At 47.5% G+C, this 19,154-nt stretch overlaps 1 protein-coding gene and 9 pseudogenes across 1 annotated transcript; all 10 read left to right on the top strand.

Annotated features, from left to right (window-relative positions):
* The first annotated feature begins 134 nt into the window (after positions 1-134).
* LOC146705173 (nesprin-2-like) lies at positions 135-841 on the top strand (annotated as a pseudogene).
* Positions 842-1,225: 384 nt separating this feature from the next.
* On the top strand, positions 1,226-1,932 carry LOC146705174 (nesprin-2-like; annotated as a pseudogene).
* Positions 1,933-2,316: 384 nt separating this feature from the next.
* On the top strand, positions 2,317-3,023 carry LOC146705175 (nesprin-2-like; annotated as a pseudogene).
* A 384-nt stretch (positions 3,024-3,407) lies between these two features.
* LOC146705176 (nesprin-2-like) lies at positions 3,408-4,113 on the top strand. The gene has a single exon (XM_085462769.1). The coding sequence runs from the start codon at positions 3,408-3,410 to the stop codon at positions 4,062-4,064; it is 657 nt and encodes a 218-aa protein (XP_085318895.1). The 3' UTR covers positions 4,065-4,113.
* Positions 4,114-4,498: 385 nt separating this feature from the next.
* LOC146705177 (nesprin-2-like) lies at positions 4,499-5,205 on the top strand (annotated as a pseudogene).
* A 384-nt stretch (positions 5,206-5,589) lies between these two features.
* LOC146705178 (nesprin-2-like) lies at positions 5,590-6,296 on the top strand (annotated as a pseudogene).
* Positions 6,297-6,680: 384 nt separating this feature from the next.
* Positions 6,681-7,387, top strand: LOC146705179 (nesprin-2-like; annotated as a pseudogene).
* A 384-nt stretch (positions 7,388-7,771) lies between these two features.
* Positions 7,772-8,478, top strand: LOC146705180 (nesprin-2-like; annotated as a pseudogene).
* Positions 8,479-8,862: 384 nt separating this feature from the next.
* On the top strand, positions 8,863-9,569 carry LOC146705181 (nesprin-2-like; annotated as a pseudogene).
* A 384-nt stretch (positions 9,570-9,953) lies between these two features.
* Positions 9,954-12,430, top strand: LOC146705182 (nesprin-2-like; annotated as a pseudogene).
* The last annotated feature ends 6,724 nt before the right edge of the window (positions 12,431-19,154 follow it).

Genomic DNA, 19,154 nt, shown 5'->3' on the forward strand with positions numbered 1-19,154 from the left:
ATAATACTTACCGTGAAACCTAAAAAAGGAAAAAAAGTTAAAAGGAAAATACTTACCTGTGAAAAACCTAAATAAAAGGAGAGAACATACTTACCTGAGCCAGTCTGAAGAAGGCACAATACAGCCGAAACGTCATGACCAATTTAAGACGACACAGCTACAAGATGCAGCAGGACTTTCATGAAAGCCTCCACCTCTTTGCTGCTGTGGCTCGCTCACGCAGAGAGCAGACGCTACGCAGTGGACATCGGCCACCCAGACACGACTCTCACAGCGCTGCAACAGCACAGCAACACCCTCACTGCTCTGCAAAAGGAGCTGCAGGACAGGCAGGCTCATCAGGCCTCCCTTCAGACTCTGTGGTCTCAGCTCCAGCCTGAAGACGGCACAGAGGAGAGCAACGAGGCCCGGGAGAAACTCCACGTGACGGGGAGCAAGCTGAAGCTGCTCCTGAAGCAGGTGGACGGCGACCTCAGCAACCTGCGGCAACGTCTGGACTGTGAATCTGCTACAGCCGCCCAGTGTCAAAGTGTTTCTCAGGAGGCTGCAAATTCAAAGAAAGGCTCCTCCACTCAAAGAGAGAAGCGGGAATCGTCTCCCCCTCGATCCTTCTTCTACCGGGCCCTGCGTGCCGCCTTCCCTCTTCAGCTCCTGCTGCTGCTCCTCCTGCTCCTGCTCCTGCCCTGCCTGATTCCAATGTCGGAAAGTGACTCCAGCTGCACCCTTACCAATAACTTCGCCCGGTCCTTCTACCCCATGTTGCATTACCCCAACGGCCCACCGCCCACTTGATTGTGGCTCTATACTGGCCATTTGTGGCCACTTTGCTGCGACGGCTCATTGAAAACTCAACCCAAGACATGGGTAATTTTTGGAAACGCCGGGCAGGGTCTCCACCTCCCGGCAAGAACCCTCGGCCCCCATTGATGGACAGTGCCCGTCAGGTCCATTGTTGGCCTGTTTCAACCCAATCCCTAACTCAGCCCGTGCCTCATGGGGGTGGGAGATGCCCCTGCCTGTCACAAACCCTAACCCTAACCAGGGGGGATTTAATTCAACTTAAGAAAAACCTAAAAAAAGAAAAAAAGTAAATAATACTTACCGTGAAACCTAAAAAAGGAAAAAAAGTTAAAAGGAAAATACTTACCTGTGAAAAACCTAAATAAAAGGAGAGAACATACTTACCTGAGCCAGTCTGAAGAAGGCACAATACAGCCGAAACGTCATGACCAATTTAAGACGACACAGCTACAAGATGCAGCAGGACTTTCATGAAAGCCTCCACCTCTTTGCTGCTGTGGCTCGCTCACGCAGAGAGCAGACGCTACGCAGTGGACATCGGCCACCCAGACACGACTCTCACAGCGCTGCAACAGCACAGCAACACCCTCACTGCTCTGCAAAAGGAGCTGCAGGACAGGCAGGCTCATCAGGCCTCCCTTCAGACTCTGTGGTCTCAGCTCCAGCCTGAAGACGGCACAGAGGAGAGCAACGAGGCCCGGGAGAAACTCCACGTGACGGGGAGCAAGCTGAAGCTGCTCCTGAAGCAGGTGGACGGCGACCTCAGCAACCTGCGGCAACGTCTGGACTGTGAATCTGCTACAGCCGCCCAGTGTCAAAGTGTTTCTCAGGAGGCTGCAAATTCAAAGAAAGGCTCCTCCACTCAAAGAGAGAAGCGGGAATCGTCTCCCCCTCGATCCTTCTTCTACCGGGCCCTGCGTGCCGCCTTCCCTCTTCAGCTCCTGCTGCTGCTCCTCCTGCTCCTGCTCCTGCCCTGCCTGATTCCAATGTCGGAAAGTGACTCCAGCTGCACCCTTACCAATAACTTCGCCCGGTCCTTCTACCCCATGTTGCATTACCCCAACGGCCCACCGCCCACTTGATTGTGGCTCTATACTGGCCATTTGTGGCCACTTTGCTGCGACGGCTCATTGAAAACTCAACCCAAGACATGGGTAATTTTTGGAAACGCCGGGCAGGGTCTCCACCTCCCGGCAAGAACCCTCGGCCCCCATTGATGGACAGTGCCCGTCAGGTCCATTGTTGGCCTGTTTCAACCCAATCCCTAACTCAGCCCGTGCCTCATGGGGGTGGGAGATGCCCCTGCCTGTCACAAACCCTAACCCTAACCAGGGGGGATTTAATTCAACTTAAGAAAAACCTAAAAAAAGAAAAAAAGTAAATAATACTTACCGTGAAACCTAAAAAAGGAAAAAAAGTTAAAAGGAAAATACTTACCTGTGAAAAACCTAAATAAAAGGAGAGAACATACTTACCTGAGCCAGTCTGAAGAAGGCACAATACAGCCGAAACGTCATGACCAATTTAAGACGACACAGCTACAAGATGCAGCAGGACTTTCATGAAAGCCTCCACCTCTTTGCTGCTGTGGCTCGCTCACGCAGAGAGCAGACGCTACGCAGTGGACATCGGCCACCCAGACACGACTCTCACAGCGCTGCAACAGCACAGCAACACCCTCACTGCTCTGCAAAAGGAGCTGCAGGACAGGCAGGCTCATCAGGCCTCCCTTCAGACTCTGTGGTCTCAGCTCCAGCCTGAAGACGGCACAGAGGAGAGCAACGAGGCCCGGGAGAAACTCCACGTGACGGGGAGCAAGCTGAAGCTGCTCCTGAAGCAGGTGGACGGCGACCTCAGCAACCTGCGGCAACGTCTGGACTGTGAATCTGCTACAGCCGCCCAGTGTCAAAGTGTTTCTCAGGAGGCTGCAAATTCAAAGAAAGGCTCCTCCACTCAAAGAGAGAAGCGGGAATCGTCTCCCCCTCGATCCTTCTTCTACCGGGCCCTGCGTGCCGCCTTCCCTCTTCAGCTCCTGCTGCTGCTCCTCCTGCTCCTGCTCCTGCCCTGCCTGATTCCAATGTCGGAAAGTGACTCCAGCTGCACCCTTACCAATAACTTCGCCCGGTCCTTCTACCCCATGTTGCATTACCCCAACGGCCCACCGCCCACTTGATTGTGGCTCTATACTGGCCATTTGTGGCCACTTTGCTGCGACGGCTCATTGAAAACTCAACCCAAGACATGGGTAATTTTTGGAAACGCCGGGCAGGGTCTCCACCTCCCGGCAAGAACCCTCGGCCCCCATTGATGGACAGTGCCCGTCAGGTCCATTGTTGGCCTGTTTCAACCCAATCCCTAACTCAGCCCGTGCCTCATGGGGGTGGGAGATGCCCCTGCCTGTCACAAACCCTAACCCTAACCAGGGGGGATTTAATTCAACTTAAGAAAAACCTAAAAAAAGAAAAAAAGTAAATAATACTTACCGTGAAACCTAAAAAAGGAAAAAAAGTTAAAAGGAAAATACTTACCTGTGAAAAACCTAAATAAAAGGAGAGAACATACTTACCTGAGCCAGTCTGAAGAAGGCACAATACAGCCGAAACGTCATGACCAATTTAAGACGACACAGCTACAAGATGCAGCAGGACTTTCATGAAAGCCTCCACTCTTTGCTGCTGTGGCTCGCTCACGCAGAGAGCAGACGCTACGCAGTGGACATCGGCCACCCAGACACGACTCTCACAGCGCTGCAACAGCACAGCAACACCCTCACTGCTCTGCAAAAGGAGCTGCAGGACAGGCAGGCTCATCAGGCCTCCCTTCAGACTCTGTGGTCTCAGCTCCAGCCTGAAGACGGCACAGAGGAGAGCAACGAGGCCCGGGAGAAACTCCACGTGACGGGGAGCAAGCTGAAGCTGCTCCTGAAGCAGGTGGACGGCGACCTCAGCAACCTGCGGCAACGTCTGGACTGTGAATCTGCTACAGCCGCCCAGTGTCAAAGTGTTTCTCAGGAGGCTGCAAATTCAAAGAAAGGCTCCTCCACTCAAAGAGAGAAGCGGGAATCGTCTCCCCCTCGATCCTTCTTCTACCGGGCCCTGCGTGCCGCCTTCCCTCTTCAGCTCCTGCTGCTGCTCCTCCTGCTCCTGCTCCTGCCCTGCCTGATTCCAATGTCGGAAAGTGACTCCAGCTGCACCCTTACCAATAACTTCGCCCGGTCCTTCTACCCCATGTTGCATTACCCCAACGGCCCACCGCCCACTTGATTGTGGCTCTATACTGGCCATTTGTGGCCACTTTGCTGCGACGGCTCATTGAAAACTCAACCCAAGACATGGGTAATTTTTGGAAACGCCGGGCAGGGTCTCCACCTCCCGGCAAGAACCCTCGGCCCCCATTGATGGACAGTGCCCGTCAGGTCCATTGTTGGCCTGTTTCAACCCAATCCCTAACTCAGCCCGTGCCTCATGGGGGTGGGAGATGCCCCTGCCTGTCACAAACCCTAACCCTAACCAGGGGGGATTTAATTCAACTTAAGAAAAACCTAAAAAAAAGAAAAAAAGTAAATAATACTTACCGTGAAACCTAAAAAAGGAAAAAAAGTTAAAAGGAAAATACTTACCTGTGAAAAACCTAAATAAAAGGAGAGAACATACTTACCTGAGCCAGTCTGAAGAAGGCACAATACAGCCGAAACGTCATGACCAATTTAAGACGACACAGCTACAAGATGCAGCAGGACTTTCATGAAAGCCTCCACCTCTTTGCTGCTGTGGCTCGCTCACGCAGAGAGCAGACGCTACGCAGTGGACATCGGCCACCCAGACACGACTCTCACAGCGCTGCAACAGCACAGCAACACCCTCACTGCTCTGCAAAAGGAGCTGCAGGACAGGCAGGCTCATCAGGCCTCCCTTCAGACTCTGTGGTCTCAGCTCCAGCCTGAAGACGGCACAGAGGAGAGCAACGAGGCCCGGGAGAAACTCCACGTGACGGGGAGCAAGCTGAAGCTGCTCCTGAAGCAGGTGGACGGCGACCTCAGCAACCTGCGGCAACGTCTGGACTGTGAATCTGCTACAGCCGCCCAGTGTCAAAGTGTTTCTCAGGAGGCTGCAAATTCAAAGAAAGGCTCCTCCACTCAAAGAGAGAAGCGGGAATCGTCTCCCCCTCGATCCTTCTTCTACCGGGCCCTGCGTGCCGCCTTCCCTCTTCAGCTCCTGCTGCTGCTCCTCCTGCTCCTGCTCCTGCCCTGCCTGATTCCAATGTCGGAAAGTGACTCCAGCTGCACCCTTACCAATAACTTCGCCCGGTCCTTCTACCCCATGTTGCATTACCCCAACGGCCCACCGCCCACTTGATTGTGGCTCTATACTGGCCATTTGTGGCCACTTTGCTGCGACGGCTCATTGAAAACTCAACCCAAGACATGGGTAATTTTTGGAAACGCCGGGCAGGGTCTCCACCTCCCGGCAAGAACCCTCGGCCCCCATTGATGGACAGTGCCCGTCAGGTCCATTGTTGGCCTGTTTCAACCCAATCCCTAACTCAGCCCGTGCCTCATGGGGGTGGGAGATGCCCCTGCCTGTCACAAACCCTAACCCTAACCAGGGGGGATTTAATTCAACTTAAGAAAAACCTAAAAAAAGAAAAAAAGTAAATAATACTTACCGTGAAACCTAAAAAAGGAAAAAAAGTTAAAAGGAAAATACTTACCTGTGAAAAACCTAAATAAAAGGAGAGAACATACTTACCTGAGCCAGTCTGAAGAAGGCACAATACAGCCGAAACGTCATGACCAATTTAAGACGACACAGCTACAAGATGCAGCAGGACTTTCATGAAAGCCTCCACCTCTTTGCTGCTGTGGCTCGCTCACGCAGAGAGCAGACGCTACGCAGTGGACATCGGCCACCCAGACACGACTCTCACAGCGCTGCAACAGCACAGCAACACCCTCACTGCTCTGCAAAAGGAGCTGCAGGACAGGCAGGCTCATCAGGCCTCCCTTCAGACTCTGTGGTCTCAGCTCCAGCCTGAAGACGGCACAGAGGAGAGCAACGAGGCCCGGGAGAAACTCCACGTGACGGGGAGCAAGCTGAAGCTGCTCCTGAAGCAGGTGGACGGCGACCTCAGCAACCTGCGGCAACGTCTGGACTGTGAATCTGCTACAGCCGCCCAGTGTCAAAGTGTTTCTCAGGAGGCTGCAAATTCAAAGAAAGGCTCCTCCACTCAAAGAGAGAAGCGGGAATCGTCTCCCCCTCGATCCTTCTTCTACCGGGCCCTGCGTGCCGCCTTCCCTCTTCAGCTCCTGCTGCTGCTCCTCCTGCTCCTGCTCCTGCCCTGCCTGATTCCAATGTCGGAAAGTGACTCCAGCTGCACCCTTACCAATAACTTCGCCCGGTCCTTCTACCCCATGTTGCATTACCCCAACGGCCCACCGCCCACTTGATTGTGGCTCTATACTGGCCATTTGTGGCCACTTTGCTGCGACGGCTCATTGAAAACTCAACCCAAGACATGGGTAATTTTTGGAAACGCCGGGCAGGGTCTCCACCTCCCGGCAAGAACCCTCGGCCCCCATTGATGGACAGTGCCCGTCAGGTCCATTGTTGGCCTGTTTCAACCCAATCCCTAACTCAGCCCGTGCCTCATGGGGGTGGGAGATGCCCCTGCCTGTCACAAACCCTAACCCTAACCAGGGGGGATTTAATTCAACTTAAGAAAAACCTAAAAAAAGAAAAAAAGTAAATAATACTTACCGTGAAACCTAAAAAAGGAAAAAAAGTTAAAAGGAAAATACTTACCTGTGAAAAACCTAAATAAAAGGAGAGAACATACTTACCTGAGCCAGTCTGAAGAAGGCACAATACAGCCGAAACGTCATGACCAATTTAAGACGACACAGCTACAAGATGCAGCAGGACTTTCATGAAAGCCTCCACCTCTTTGCTGCTGTGGCTCGCTCACGCAGAGAGCAGACGCTACGCAGTGGACATCGGCCACCCAGACACGACTCTCACAGCGCTGCAACAGCACAGCAACACCCTCACTGCTCTGCAAAAGGAGCTGCAGGACAGGCAGGCTCATCAGGCCTCCCTTCAGACTCTGTGGTCTCAGCTCCAGCCTGAAGACGGCACAGAGGAGAGCAACGAGGCCCGGGAGAAACTCCACGTGACGGGGAGCAAGCTGAAGCTGCTCCTGAAGCAGGTGGACGGCGACCTCAGCAACCTGCGGCAACGTCTGGACTGTGAATCTGCTACAGCCGCCCAGTGTCAAAGTGTTTCTCAGGAGGCTGCAAATTCAAAGAAAGGCTCCTCCACTCAAAGAGAGAAGCGGGAATCGTCTCCCCCTCGATCCTTCTTCTACCGGGCCCTGCGTGCCGCCTTCCCTCTTCAGCTCCTGCTGCTGCTCCTCCTGCTCCTGCTCCTGCCCTGCCTGATTCCAATGTCGGAAAGTGACTCCAGCTGCACCCTTACCAATAACTTCGCCCGGTCCTTCTACCCCATGTTGCATTACCCCAACGGCCCACCGCCCACTTGATTGTGGCTCTATACTGGCCATTTGTGGCCACTTTGCTGCGACGGCTCATTGAAAACTCAACCCAAGACATGGGTAATTTTTGGAAACGCCGGGCAGGGTCTCCACCTCCCGGCAAGAACCCTCGGCCCCCATTGATGGACAGTGCCCGTCAGGTCCATTGTTGGCCTGTTTCAACCCAATCCCTAACTCAGCCCGTGCCTCATGGGGGTGGGAGATGCCCCTGCCTGTCACAAACCCTAACCCTAACCAGGGGGGATTTAATTCAACTTAAGAAAAACCTAAAAAAAGAAAAAAAGTAAATAATACTTACCGTGAAACCTAAAAAAGGAAAAAAAGTTAAAAGGAAAATACTTACCTGTGAAAAACCTAAATAAAAGGAGAGAACATACTTACCTGAGCCAGTCTGAAGAAGGCACAATACAGCCGAAACGTCATGACCAATTTAAGACGACACAGCTACAAGATGCAGCAGGACTTTCATGAAAGCCTCCACCTCTTTGCTGCTGTGGCTCGCTCACGCAGAGAGCAGACGCTACGCAGTGGACATCGGCCACCCAGACACGACTCTCACAGCGCTGCAACAGCACAGCAACACCCTCACTGCTCTGCAAAAGGAGCTGCAGGACAGGCAGGCTCATCAGGCCTCCCTTCAGACTCTGTGGTCTCAGCTCCAGCCTGAAGACGGCACAGAGGAGAGCAACGAGGCCCGGGAGAAACTCCACGTGACGGGGAGCAAGCTGAAGCTGCTCCTGAAGCAGGTGGACGGCGACCTCAGCAACCTGCGGCAACGTCTGGACTGTGAATCTGCTACAGCCGCCCAGTGTCAAAGTGTTTCTCAGGAGGCTGCAAATTCAAAGAAAGGCTCCTCCACTCAAAGAGAGAAGCGGGAATCGTCTCCCCCTCGATCCTTCTTCTACCGGGCCCTGCGTGCCGCCTTCCCTCTTCAGCTCCTGCTGCTGCTCCTCCTGCTCCTGCTCCTGCCCTGCCTGATTCCAATGTCGGAAAGTGACTCCAGCTGCACCCTTACCAATAACTTCGCCCGGTCCTTCTACCCCATGTTGCATTACCCCAACGGCCCACCGCCCACTTGATTGTGGCTCTATACTGGCCATTTGTGGCCACTTTGCTGCGACGGCTCATTGAAAACTCAACCCAAGACATGGGTAATTTTTGGAAACGCCGGGCAGGGTCTCCACCTCCCGGCAAGAACCCTCGGCCCCCATTGATGGACAGTGCCCGTCAGGTCCATTGTTGGCCTGTTTCAACCCAATCCCTAACTCAGCCCGTGCCTCATGGGGGTGGGAGATGCCCCTGCCTGTCACAAACCCTAACCCTAACCAGGGGGGATTTAATTCAACTTAAGAAAAACCTAAAAAAAGAAAAAAAGTAAATAATACTTACCGTGAAACCTAAAAAAGGAAAAAAAGTTAAAAGGAAAATACTTACCTGTGAAAAACCTAAATAAAAGGAGAGAACATACTTACCTGAGCCAGTCTGAAGAAGGCACAATACAGCCGAAACGTCATGACCAATTTAAGACGACACAGCTACAAGATGCAGCAGGACTTTCATGAAAGCCTCCACCTCTTTGCTGCTGTGGCTCGCTCACGCAGAGAGCAGACGCTACGCAGTGGACATCGGCCACCCAGACACGACTCTCACAGCGCTGCAACAGCACAGCAACACCCTCACTGCTCTGCAAAAGGAGCTGCAGGACAGGCAGGCTCATCAGGCCTCCCTTCAGACTCTGTGGTCTCAGCTCCAGCCTGAAGACGGCACAGAGGAGAGCAACGAGGCCCGGGAGAAACTCCACGTGACGGGGAGCAAGCTGAAGCTGCTCCTGAAGCAGGTGGACGGCGACCTCAGCAACCTGCGGCAACGTCTGGACTGTGAATCTGCTACAGCCGCCCAGTGTCAAAGTGTTTCTCAGGAGGCTGCAAATTCAAAGAAAGGCTCCTCCACTCAAAGAGAGAAGCGGGAATCGTCTCCCCCTCGATCCTTCTTCTACCGGGCCCTGCGTGCCGCCTTCCCTCTTCAGCTCCTGCTGCTGCTCCTCCTGCTCCTGCTCCTGCCCTGCCTGATTCCAATGTCGGAAAGTGACTCCAGCTGCACCCTTACCAATAACTTCGCCCGGTCCTTCTACCCCATGTTGCATTACCCCAACGGCCCACCGCCCACTTGATTGTGGCTCTATACTGGCCATTTGTGGCCACTTTGCTGCGACGGCTCATTGAAAACTCAACCCAAGACATGGGTAATTTTTGGAAACGCCGGGCAGGGTCTCCACCTCCCGGCAAGAACCCTCGGCCCCCATTGATGGACAGTGCCCGTCAGGTCCATTGTTGGCCTGTTTCAACCCAATCCCTAACTCAGCCCGTGCCTCATGGGGGTGGGAGATGCCCCTGCCTGTCACAAACCCTAACCCTAACCAGGGGGGATTTAATTCAACTTAAGAAAAACCTAAAAAAAGAAAAAAAGTAAATAATACTTACCGTGAAACCTAAAAAAGGAAAAAAAGTTAAAAGGAAAATACTTACCTGTGAAAAACCTAAATAAAAGGAGAGAACATACTTACCTGAGCCAGTCTGAAGAAGGCACAATACAGCCGAAACGTCATGACCAATTTAAGACGACACAGCTACAAGATGCAGCAGGACTTTCATGAAAGCCTCCACCTCTTTGCTGCTGTGGCTCGCTCACGCAGAGAGCAGACGCTACGCAGTGGACATCGGCCACCCAGACACGACTCTCACAGCGCTGCAACAGCACAGCAACACCCTCACTGCTCTGCAAAAGGAGCTGCAGGACAGGCAGGCTCATCAGGCCTCCCTTCAGACTCTGTGGTCTCAGCTCCAGCCTGAAGACGGCACAGAGGAGAGCAACGAGGCCCGGGAGAAACTCCACGTGACGGGGAGCAAGCTGAAGCTGCTCCTGAAGCAGGTGGACGGCGACCTCAGCAACCTGCGGCAACGTCTGGACTGTGAATCTGCTACAGCCGCCCAGTGTCAAAGTGTTTCTCAGGAGGCTGCAAATTCAAAGAAAGGCTCCTCCACTCAAAGAGAGAAGCGGGAATCGTCTCCCCCTCGATCCTTCTTCTACCGGGCCCTGCGTGCCGCCTTCCCTCTTCAGCTCCTGCTGCTGCTCCTCCTGCTCCTGCTCCTGCCCTGCCTGATTCCAATGTCGGAAAGTGACTCCAGCTGCACCCTTACCAATAACTTCGCCCGGTCCTTCTACCCCATGTTGCATTACCCCAACGGCCCACCGCCCACTTGATTGTGGCTCTATACTGGCCATTTGTGGCCACTTTGCTGCGACGGCTCATTGAAAACTCAACCCAAGACATGGGTAATTTTTGGAAACGCCGGGCAGGGTCTCCACCTCCCGGCAAGAACCCTCGGCCCCCATTGATGGACAGTCCCCGTCAGGTCCATTGTTGGCCTGTTTCAACCCAATCCCTAACCCTAACCCCTAACCCTAACCCTAAACAGAAAAACAAATAAGAGGGGAAGAAAAACAAATAAGAGAAACAGAAAAACAAATAAGAGAAGAGGAAAAACAAATAAGAGAAACAGAAAAACAAGTAAGAGAAAGAGAGAAAAGAAAAAACAAGTGTGAAACTAAGAAAGAACAAGTGAGAAACTAAGAAAGAAATTTTGAAAAAAACACAAACAGAAAACCTAAAAGTGGGAGGAGACAACACAAGTATAAAAGCCAAGAGAGGCACACAGAGAACAAACAGACAGAAACATATTGGGCCAGCCTGAGGAAGGCGAAACTACGCCGAAACGTCGCGAAGGCCCAATAAAGTGCACTGAACCCAAGATATGGGTAATTTTTTGAACCAGGGCAGGGACACCACCACCCAGCCCCATCGATGGCCCGTGCACGCCAGGCTACCAGCTTGCTGGTGGCCTGTTCCTTACTTAACACCTAACCAGCCAGTGCCTCGTGGGGTTGGGGGTGCCCCTGCCCTCTAACAAACCCTAACCCTAACCAGGGGGGTCCCTATAAAAAACAAAAAACAATTAAGACAAGAAAGACAAGAGAGTCAAAGAAAAGCAGAAAGAAAGACATGAAGTCACGTAAAAACAGAAAAAGTAAAAAGAGAAGCCACGTATAACAAACACAGAAAGAGAAGTTGAAAACAAAGAGAACATGAACAACAAAGGACGGGATGTCAAACCAAGCAGGGGGTGCCATAAAAACAAAAAAAGAACTTAAAGACAAGAGACAGACAAAGAAAAAACAAGTACATGAAATAGGACGGGATGTCAAACCAAGTAGGGGGTGCCATAAAAACAAAGAGAAAATGAAGAGAAATATAAAGATAGAAAAACAAATAAGAGAAGAGGAAAAACAAATAAGAGAAGAGGAAAAAACAAATAAGAGGGGAAGAAAAACAAATAAGAGAAACAGAAAAACAAATAAGAGAAGAGGAAAAACAAATAAGAGAAACAGAAAAACAAATAAGAGAAGAGGAAAAACAAATAAGAGAAACAGAAAAACAAGTAAGAGAAAGAGAGAAAAGAAAAAACAAGTGTGAAACTAAGAAAGAACAAGTGAGAAACTAAGAAAGAAATTTTGAAAAAAACACAAACAGAAAACCTAAAAGTGGGAGGAGACAACACAAGTATAAAAGCCAAGAGAGGCACACAGAGAACAAACAGACAGAAACATATTGGGCCAGCCTGAGGAAGGCGAAACTACGCCGAAACGTCGCGAAGGCCCAAAAAAGTGCACTGAACCCAAGATATGGGTAATTTTTTGAACCAGGGCAGGGACACCACCACCCAGCCCCATCGATGGCCCGTGCACGCCAGGCTACCAGCTTGCTGGTGGCCTGTTCCTTACTTAACCCCTAACCCTTCCGGCATAGCCGGGCCTGCTCTTTCCCACACCCTAACCCCCCTTACCCCCCTAACCCCAGGGGGGTCCTCTAAAACACAAAGAAAAAGAAACAAAGTCACGTAAAAAACCAAGTAGGAAACGAGGAAAGGACATAAAAGGAAGGGGGTGCCAAAATCATAAATATGAATAAAGATCAAAGGACGGGATGTCAAAACAGCAGGGGGTGCCATGAAAAACAATAATACAGAAAACAAGTGGAGAAATGAAGAAAAGTAGACAAAGAGAAAGTCACGAAAAAACAAACAGAAAGAAAAGTAAGAAACAAAGATAAAGACAAAGAAAGACAAAGAGAAAGTCACGAAAAAGAAACAGAAAGAAAAGTAAGAAACAAAGATAAAGAGATGAAAAGTAAGAGAAAACATAAGTACAGTAAGACAAGGAAGTCACGTAAAGAGAAAAACAGTAAGAAAAGCAGTAAGAATTTTTAAGAAACATAGTAAGACAAGAAAGTCACGTAAAGAGAAAAACAGAAAGAAAAACAAGTAAGAAACACAAGTTGGAAACCCAAGAGTGGGAGGAGCCAAGAAAGAGTATAAAAGCCAAGAGAGGCACAGACAAGACAGAAGTCAAACAGACACAAGAGAACACACATTGGCCCAGCCTGAAGAAGGCACAGATATGCCGAAACGTCGCGAGGGCCCAATGATGTACAATGCGCATACACCCAAGATGGGTAATTTTTTGAAACAGGGCAGGGACATCACCACCCAGCCCCATTGATGGCCCGTGCACTTCAGGTTGCCAGCTTGCTGGCGGCCTGCTTATTTACACAACCCTAACCCTACCCTAACCCTTTGCCCCCCTCCCCCCTCCCCTTCTAGCCCTAACCCTAATGGAGCCCTAAAAACCTAAACTAAGAGAAAAAAAGACAAGAAAGGTCAGAAAAAAAGACAGAGTACATAAAGGAAAGGATTTACAGGAAGGGGGTGCCATAAAAGAAAAATACAGAACATAGGACGGGATGTCTAAAGAGTAGGGGGTGCCATTTAAAGAAATATGTGAAAGAATAAAGAAAAGAACAACAGAAAAACAAAGAGAAAGAATAAAGAAGAACAGAAAGAATAAAGAAGAACAGAAAGAATAAAGAAAAACAGAAAGAACAAAGAACAACAGAAAAAGATAGAAAAAGGGAGAGCTAAAGCAGAAAAAACTGAGAACAAGAAAAAAACTAAGAAACAGAAAAAGTTAAGAAAAACAGAAATGAAAAAGAAGAGTATAAAAGGCCCAGAGTGGCAAAACTGAACACAAGAGCGGGTGGGCCAGCCTGAAGAAGGCTAAATTGAGCCGAAACGTCGCGATTGGCCCACCACAGTGCACTACACCCGCTTAGGGTAATTTTTTGAACAGGGGCACCAACACCAGTCCCAGTGATGGCCCGTGCACTCAGGTTCCGGCATAGCCGGGCCTGCTCTTTACCCAAATCCTAAAAGGTAAAAACACTAATTTGGCTTTCTAAAACTAAATTCGAACTGAAAAAAAGTGGGAGGGTATAAATAGAAGGGGAAGGCACTCTGCTCATTCCACTCCAAACCATCGGACAGAGCAGACCTCTGAGAGCAAGCCTGTTTTTCATTTTTTCTGTGTGTGCCTAGGCCTGAAGAAGACCTTCACAGGTCGAAACGTCGCCACATAGGCACACAAATTCGTATTCATTTGGCCTATTATAATTTAAGAGACTAATCCGAAGTACTTACTTTTAGTCTTTTAGTGAAACACGAGGAGCTTGTACCACAGTCTCAAGTATGACCAGACACATTTATTGATAAAGTATGGTGGATCGATGATAAGGAGTAATCTGAGTCGGACTCGGTCAATAAATATGCCACCAACATTTATTGTTTACTGTTAAGGAGTTTGGTCTGATACAACTTTATTTTAAATGTATGAACCATTTAGTTTAAGTATATATTTTTTGTTATGGATCATTCTCAAAAAAGAAAAACTTCCCTTTGATGAAAATCCTTTAGCAGTTGTTCAGTTCATGTTGAATTGTCTGAATTTAAACCCACAGACAATTCAACAGGTAACCATCTCTGTATGAATCCTTCTCTTTTCTTCTGTACAGTTTCTATGGTTTGTCTTTTCTCTCTCTTTTTTTTTTTCATTTTGGAAAGTACCTTGTACTTTTTGAGTCAGCACCCCAGTCATGATTCTAAGTGAGCTGAGCTGATACTTAAGACTATGATGCAGAATGCTGATTGGTTGGAAAGAAGTGGCATTAGAACTGTCCTATATGCAACACGACATCAGTCATGGCAGTTTTAAATGGCTAGACTGGCAGTGCCAACTGTGCCAAGCAGCTATGTACAAATATAAAAAAACATTGGCTCCCTATGCATCAGAGATGTTTCAAGCAGCTCTTCTATGATCAGCACTATCTACACAGGAAGTCGCATTTGCAGTGGAAAACAAAGCAAACAAAATAAACTGGTACCAAGAAATTAGTCAAGTTACAGCAGTGGAGTTGAAATATGCTCGTTGAATAATGAATTTAAATAATAATGTATTTTAATTACAATTTTGTCAGTCTTATACCCAAGTTTCTTTTGTCTTTGTTTTTCAAAAACTTTTTCAAATTACATATACCATCTTAAATGATTATGGAATGGTGGCCCTGGATAAGGAGGGTGTATGGATCAGACTGAGGTCTAAAATAACTTGCTTTTTTTCATTTTTGTTTTAATGTGCATACTTTTCAGAGTTGTCTGAGTGGCATGATGTTCTGCTGTGAGCTGAGTGAGAGTCTGAGTAAAAGATACCACATGTGAAAGAGTTTTATTTAGAAAAGTCAGTGTTTACCTCAGCCAGCTGGGAGCCTCACCTGTTCCTTGTTACCCACGGAGAAAGCGAGAGGTATTTGTTAGACTCAGCTATATTACTCCTAAGCCTTGGACTTGGGCAGAAAGAAGAATGCAGACCTATGCAGAGACTGTTTTGATATTTGTAGAGCAGTGTGAAGTCAGGCCAGCGGCTGTGAGTTGCAGGTGACTGCTGAAAGAAAAAATATTTTATTACTGCATTCCAGCACCAGGGTGGGTGCATAGAAATGGAATAAACTAGATGGGATGCAGTATGCTTTTTAAAATTACTATGCAGTACGAGCTGTCAGCATTTACAAGGTGACACTGAGTGCCAGGTGACTAAAGTGCTGAATACCCCACATACTGTTTACATATAGGGAGTTTCACTCGATTCAGAATTTCTTTGGAACTTCATTTTTCTTTTTGGATAAAAAAAAAAGTTTAATGAAAACATACAGTCAAGCAATCACAAAACCAAACTAACCCACATTATCCCAGCTTGATATTACAATGTTTCAAAGTTTCTAATATGTCAAATATTTACCTTTCTTGCCTTTTCTCAGACACAAAACGTTGAACATGATAAAAATTTCTTTTTTTTCTTTTTTTTTATAGTGATAGGAAAAGCTAGCTGTGGCTGCTATAGGCTGACACATTTTACTCACTAAAGAATAAAATCCTAATCCTTATTACCCAAGACCTGTTTCAGTTCCAAAAATGCGTCCCTTTGTCCCAAAAGATATTCTGTTCATGAGGTCATTCATTTGTCCCAGACATTTCCCAACAGATTTGTATATCTTGCTCATACATGATACTCTGAGTTACCTGGCTACACTTGAATTAATAACACGGGGGCTCTATAAATAAAGATTATTTGTATCATATTAAAATGATGATCGCAATAAATTTTAGGTTCGCCACATCTTAGTTTGCACTGGTTATGTCTGTTGCTGTACAACAGCCTTTAAGATGATCATTAATTCATTTGACTTCAGAGATGGAAAGTTAATAAAGACAAGAGTTGAAATGGTCCTTCTCTCCAACAGAGGAAACATATGAGTGGGTAGGACAGATTAATCTAATCTCAATATGACAAATATTTATCTGTAATGAAGGGAAATTTGCAAATGTGGTTCCCTTTAATATGAAAACAACAATGAGAACATGTCAAGATATGCTTTTTCTAAACCATCGTTGTACAACAAAGCAACACCAGCATTTGATGTGACATTAGGAGCCTTGCCTGGAGTTGGATTCTTTGAGTAAGTCCTTATAAATTCTCCTTAACGTGTTTCCTTCACCTCATGATGTTTTCCATCAAGGTCGAGGCAAAGTTATTAAGAAAAGATCCATCAGGGACTGTTTCTCCTCCGCCTAGGTGTCTTCAGGAGCACCTCAGGGATGTGTCCTCTCGCCACTGCTCTACTCCCTCTACACTTCAGACTGTGTGGCCACCCATGGCTCCAACACCATTGTGAAGTTTGCTGACAACACAGTGGTGTTGGGTGCCATCTCCAACGACGATGAGGCGGCCTACATGGACGAAGTGAAGAATCTGGCATCATGGTGCCAGGACAACCACCTCCAGCTGAACGTCGGCAAGACCAAGGAGCTGGTGGTGGACTTCAGAAGGAGTCAGCACAGAGACTACAAGCCCAAGACTACAAGAGGGTGCAGTCCTTCAAGTATCTCGGTGTCCACATCTCCTCAGACCTGACATGGGCTGCCCACATTCAGGTCCAGACCAAAAAGGCTAGGCAGCGCCTGTATCACCTACGACAACTGAGGAAGTTCAGGGTCTCTCCAAAGATCCTCAGGATTTTCTATACAGGCGCTGTGGAGAGCATCCTCACACAGAACATCACATCGTGGTTTGGGAACAGCTGTGTGAAGGACCAAAAAGCTCTCCAGAGAGTGATCCGTACAGCAGAACGCTGCTGCAGGATTGCTCTCCCCCCGCTTCAGGACACCTACACCAGGAGATGCCGGACTAGAGCAGCGCAGATACTGAAGGACCCGTCCCATCCAGGCAACAAACTGTTCCAACTTCTGCAATCTGGTAGAAGGTTCTGCATCTTCCGGGCAAGGACAGAGAGACTCAAGAGGAGCTTCTATCCCCAAGCCATCCGTGCCCTAAACACACACACCCGCCCTCTCACATCATCTATAATTGACTGAGACAGGACTCTCTTCCAGACTCTCTCTCTCTCTCTCTCTCTCTCTCTCTCTCTCTCTCTCTCTCTCTCTCTCTCTCTCTCTATCTATCTATCTATCTATGAATATGAATGTAAGAAGGAGGGAAAAATGAATTTGAGAAAACAAATGAAGCTTTTACCCACTGACACAGGAGATGCACAGGGGACAAAAGACACAGTGGAAGACAAATGTATGTACATGGGGGACACATTATGACACAGCTGTGAACAGGCCACAGGTACTACCTACTCTGTATTCCATATTCTATGTTACGAAAGCTGCCAGCCTCTCTACATGTGCTTGGAAAGACAGAGGAGAGAAACATGTGTTTTGAGTTTTCAGAGCCTTTAAAGTGAAGAGCCAATTGGAGCAGAGAAGCAAGGTACTGAGAAAATAGAGAAGAAATGAGAGCGTGGCTTAGGTTTAGGTGTGTTTGAAAACCGAGAGCTATTCTATTGTTTGGAAAACAATATGTCCCCAAGTTTCCTTCTCCTCTTGTCTATTTTACTGACGCAAAGACCGTATTGACCAGAATAATTCATCATTTATTTGAGATTTTTCATTGTTGGACTGTGTACTCCTCCTGGAAGATGTTAGGGAATGTCATTATGTTGTGCAGATATACAGTATGCATATACAGCATGGCTTTGGGGCCAATGAGCAATGGATGAGAAGTTAAGACATATAAAGCTCCATTCGCATTATTTCTTTTTTCTTTTGCAGTACAAACACTGACACACACGGTTTGTAGTTAAATGTACAGTAATCTGAGGGCACATGCACGATTCATGAACATCAATGCTGCTGTCACAAAGGTCCATTCTATTGCTTTCGATATGAAATAGAAAAGGCTGGAATTTGTACTCCTTTTCTTGCCTCACCGATGATAATAAAGCTTTAAATTGTAAATGAACAGTGTAAATACAGTACTTTTCTATTCTTAACTTCAAATTTATATTGAGAATTTGAGCATCAGCGCATCTGCCATATTTCAGTCATGACAGATGGCTGCCCCTCCCTGAGCCTGGACGTGCCGAAGGTTTCTTCCTGTAAAAAGGAGGGTTTTTTTCTTTCCACTGTTGCCAAGTACTCTATCAAAGGAGCTAGTTTGATTGTTGTGGTTTTCTTTAGTATTATTGCAGGATTTCTACCTTACATCATAAAGCGCTTTGAGGCAACTGCTGTTGTGATTTGGTGGCATATAAATAAAACAGAATTGAATTGTCTACTGACGGTTCCCATCTATCCTATCAGAGTCTGAAACAAATCTACAGAGAAAAACATAAAAACTGCAACTATTCAATTATGTGATATTTCAATTTTTCCTTTTAAATGGGACTGCAATTTTGTTTCTGCATGATTATTTGCTATTGTGTTTTAAAAAAAATTTTGTTTTGCCAAAATATTGCAAAATTTAAGAATCTGCTACAGTAAAGTGTACACTTTACTGTACATGTGTGTCCTCTGCAAGAGTGAAACAACAAGGTCAATACAAGTGCCTGTGAAATGTGAGGATGTAATCTGGATATTTTTCATTTATATATATATATATGTGTGTGTGTGTGTGTGTGTGTGTGTGTGTGTGTGTGTGTGTGTGTGTGTGTGTATTAACAGTTTTTTAACAGTTGCAGTATATCCGCTTGTAAAGCGATTACAGTTTTAGTTTAGTGTAACTAAATGTTGAATGTTAACCTGTGCAATGTTTTTGTTTTGTAGACTTGTCATCCAGCTGTTTGAAGTTGTTTTTTAAAGTCATATATAACTAAAAAATAAAAAATAATCTTTGACAAAGAGACTAGCAGCCACGCTCTATGTTACAGATTTGCCAGCCTTTTGGAATTACCAGATACATTTTTTAAATATTTGAGATCTCAAATATTAAAATGCAAAGTGTATGTGTCACGGTCCGGG

Source organism: Copadichromis virginalis, linkage group LG7 (assembly GCF_057382275.1).
Source record: "Copadichromis virginalis isolate Kocher_CV1m ecotype Utaka linkage group LG7, C_Virginalis_male_GT1.1, whole genome shotgun sequence".
NCBI lineage: Eukaryota > Metazoa > Chordata > Actinopteri > Cichliformes > Cichlidae > Copadichromis > Copadichromis virginalis.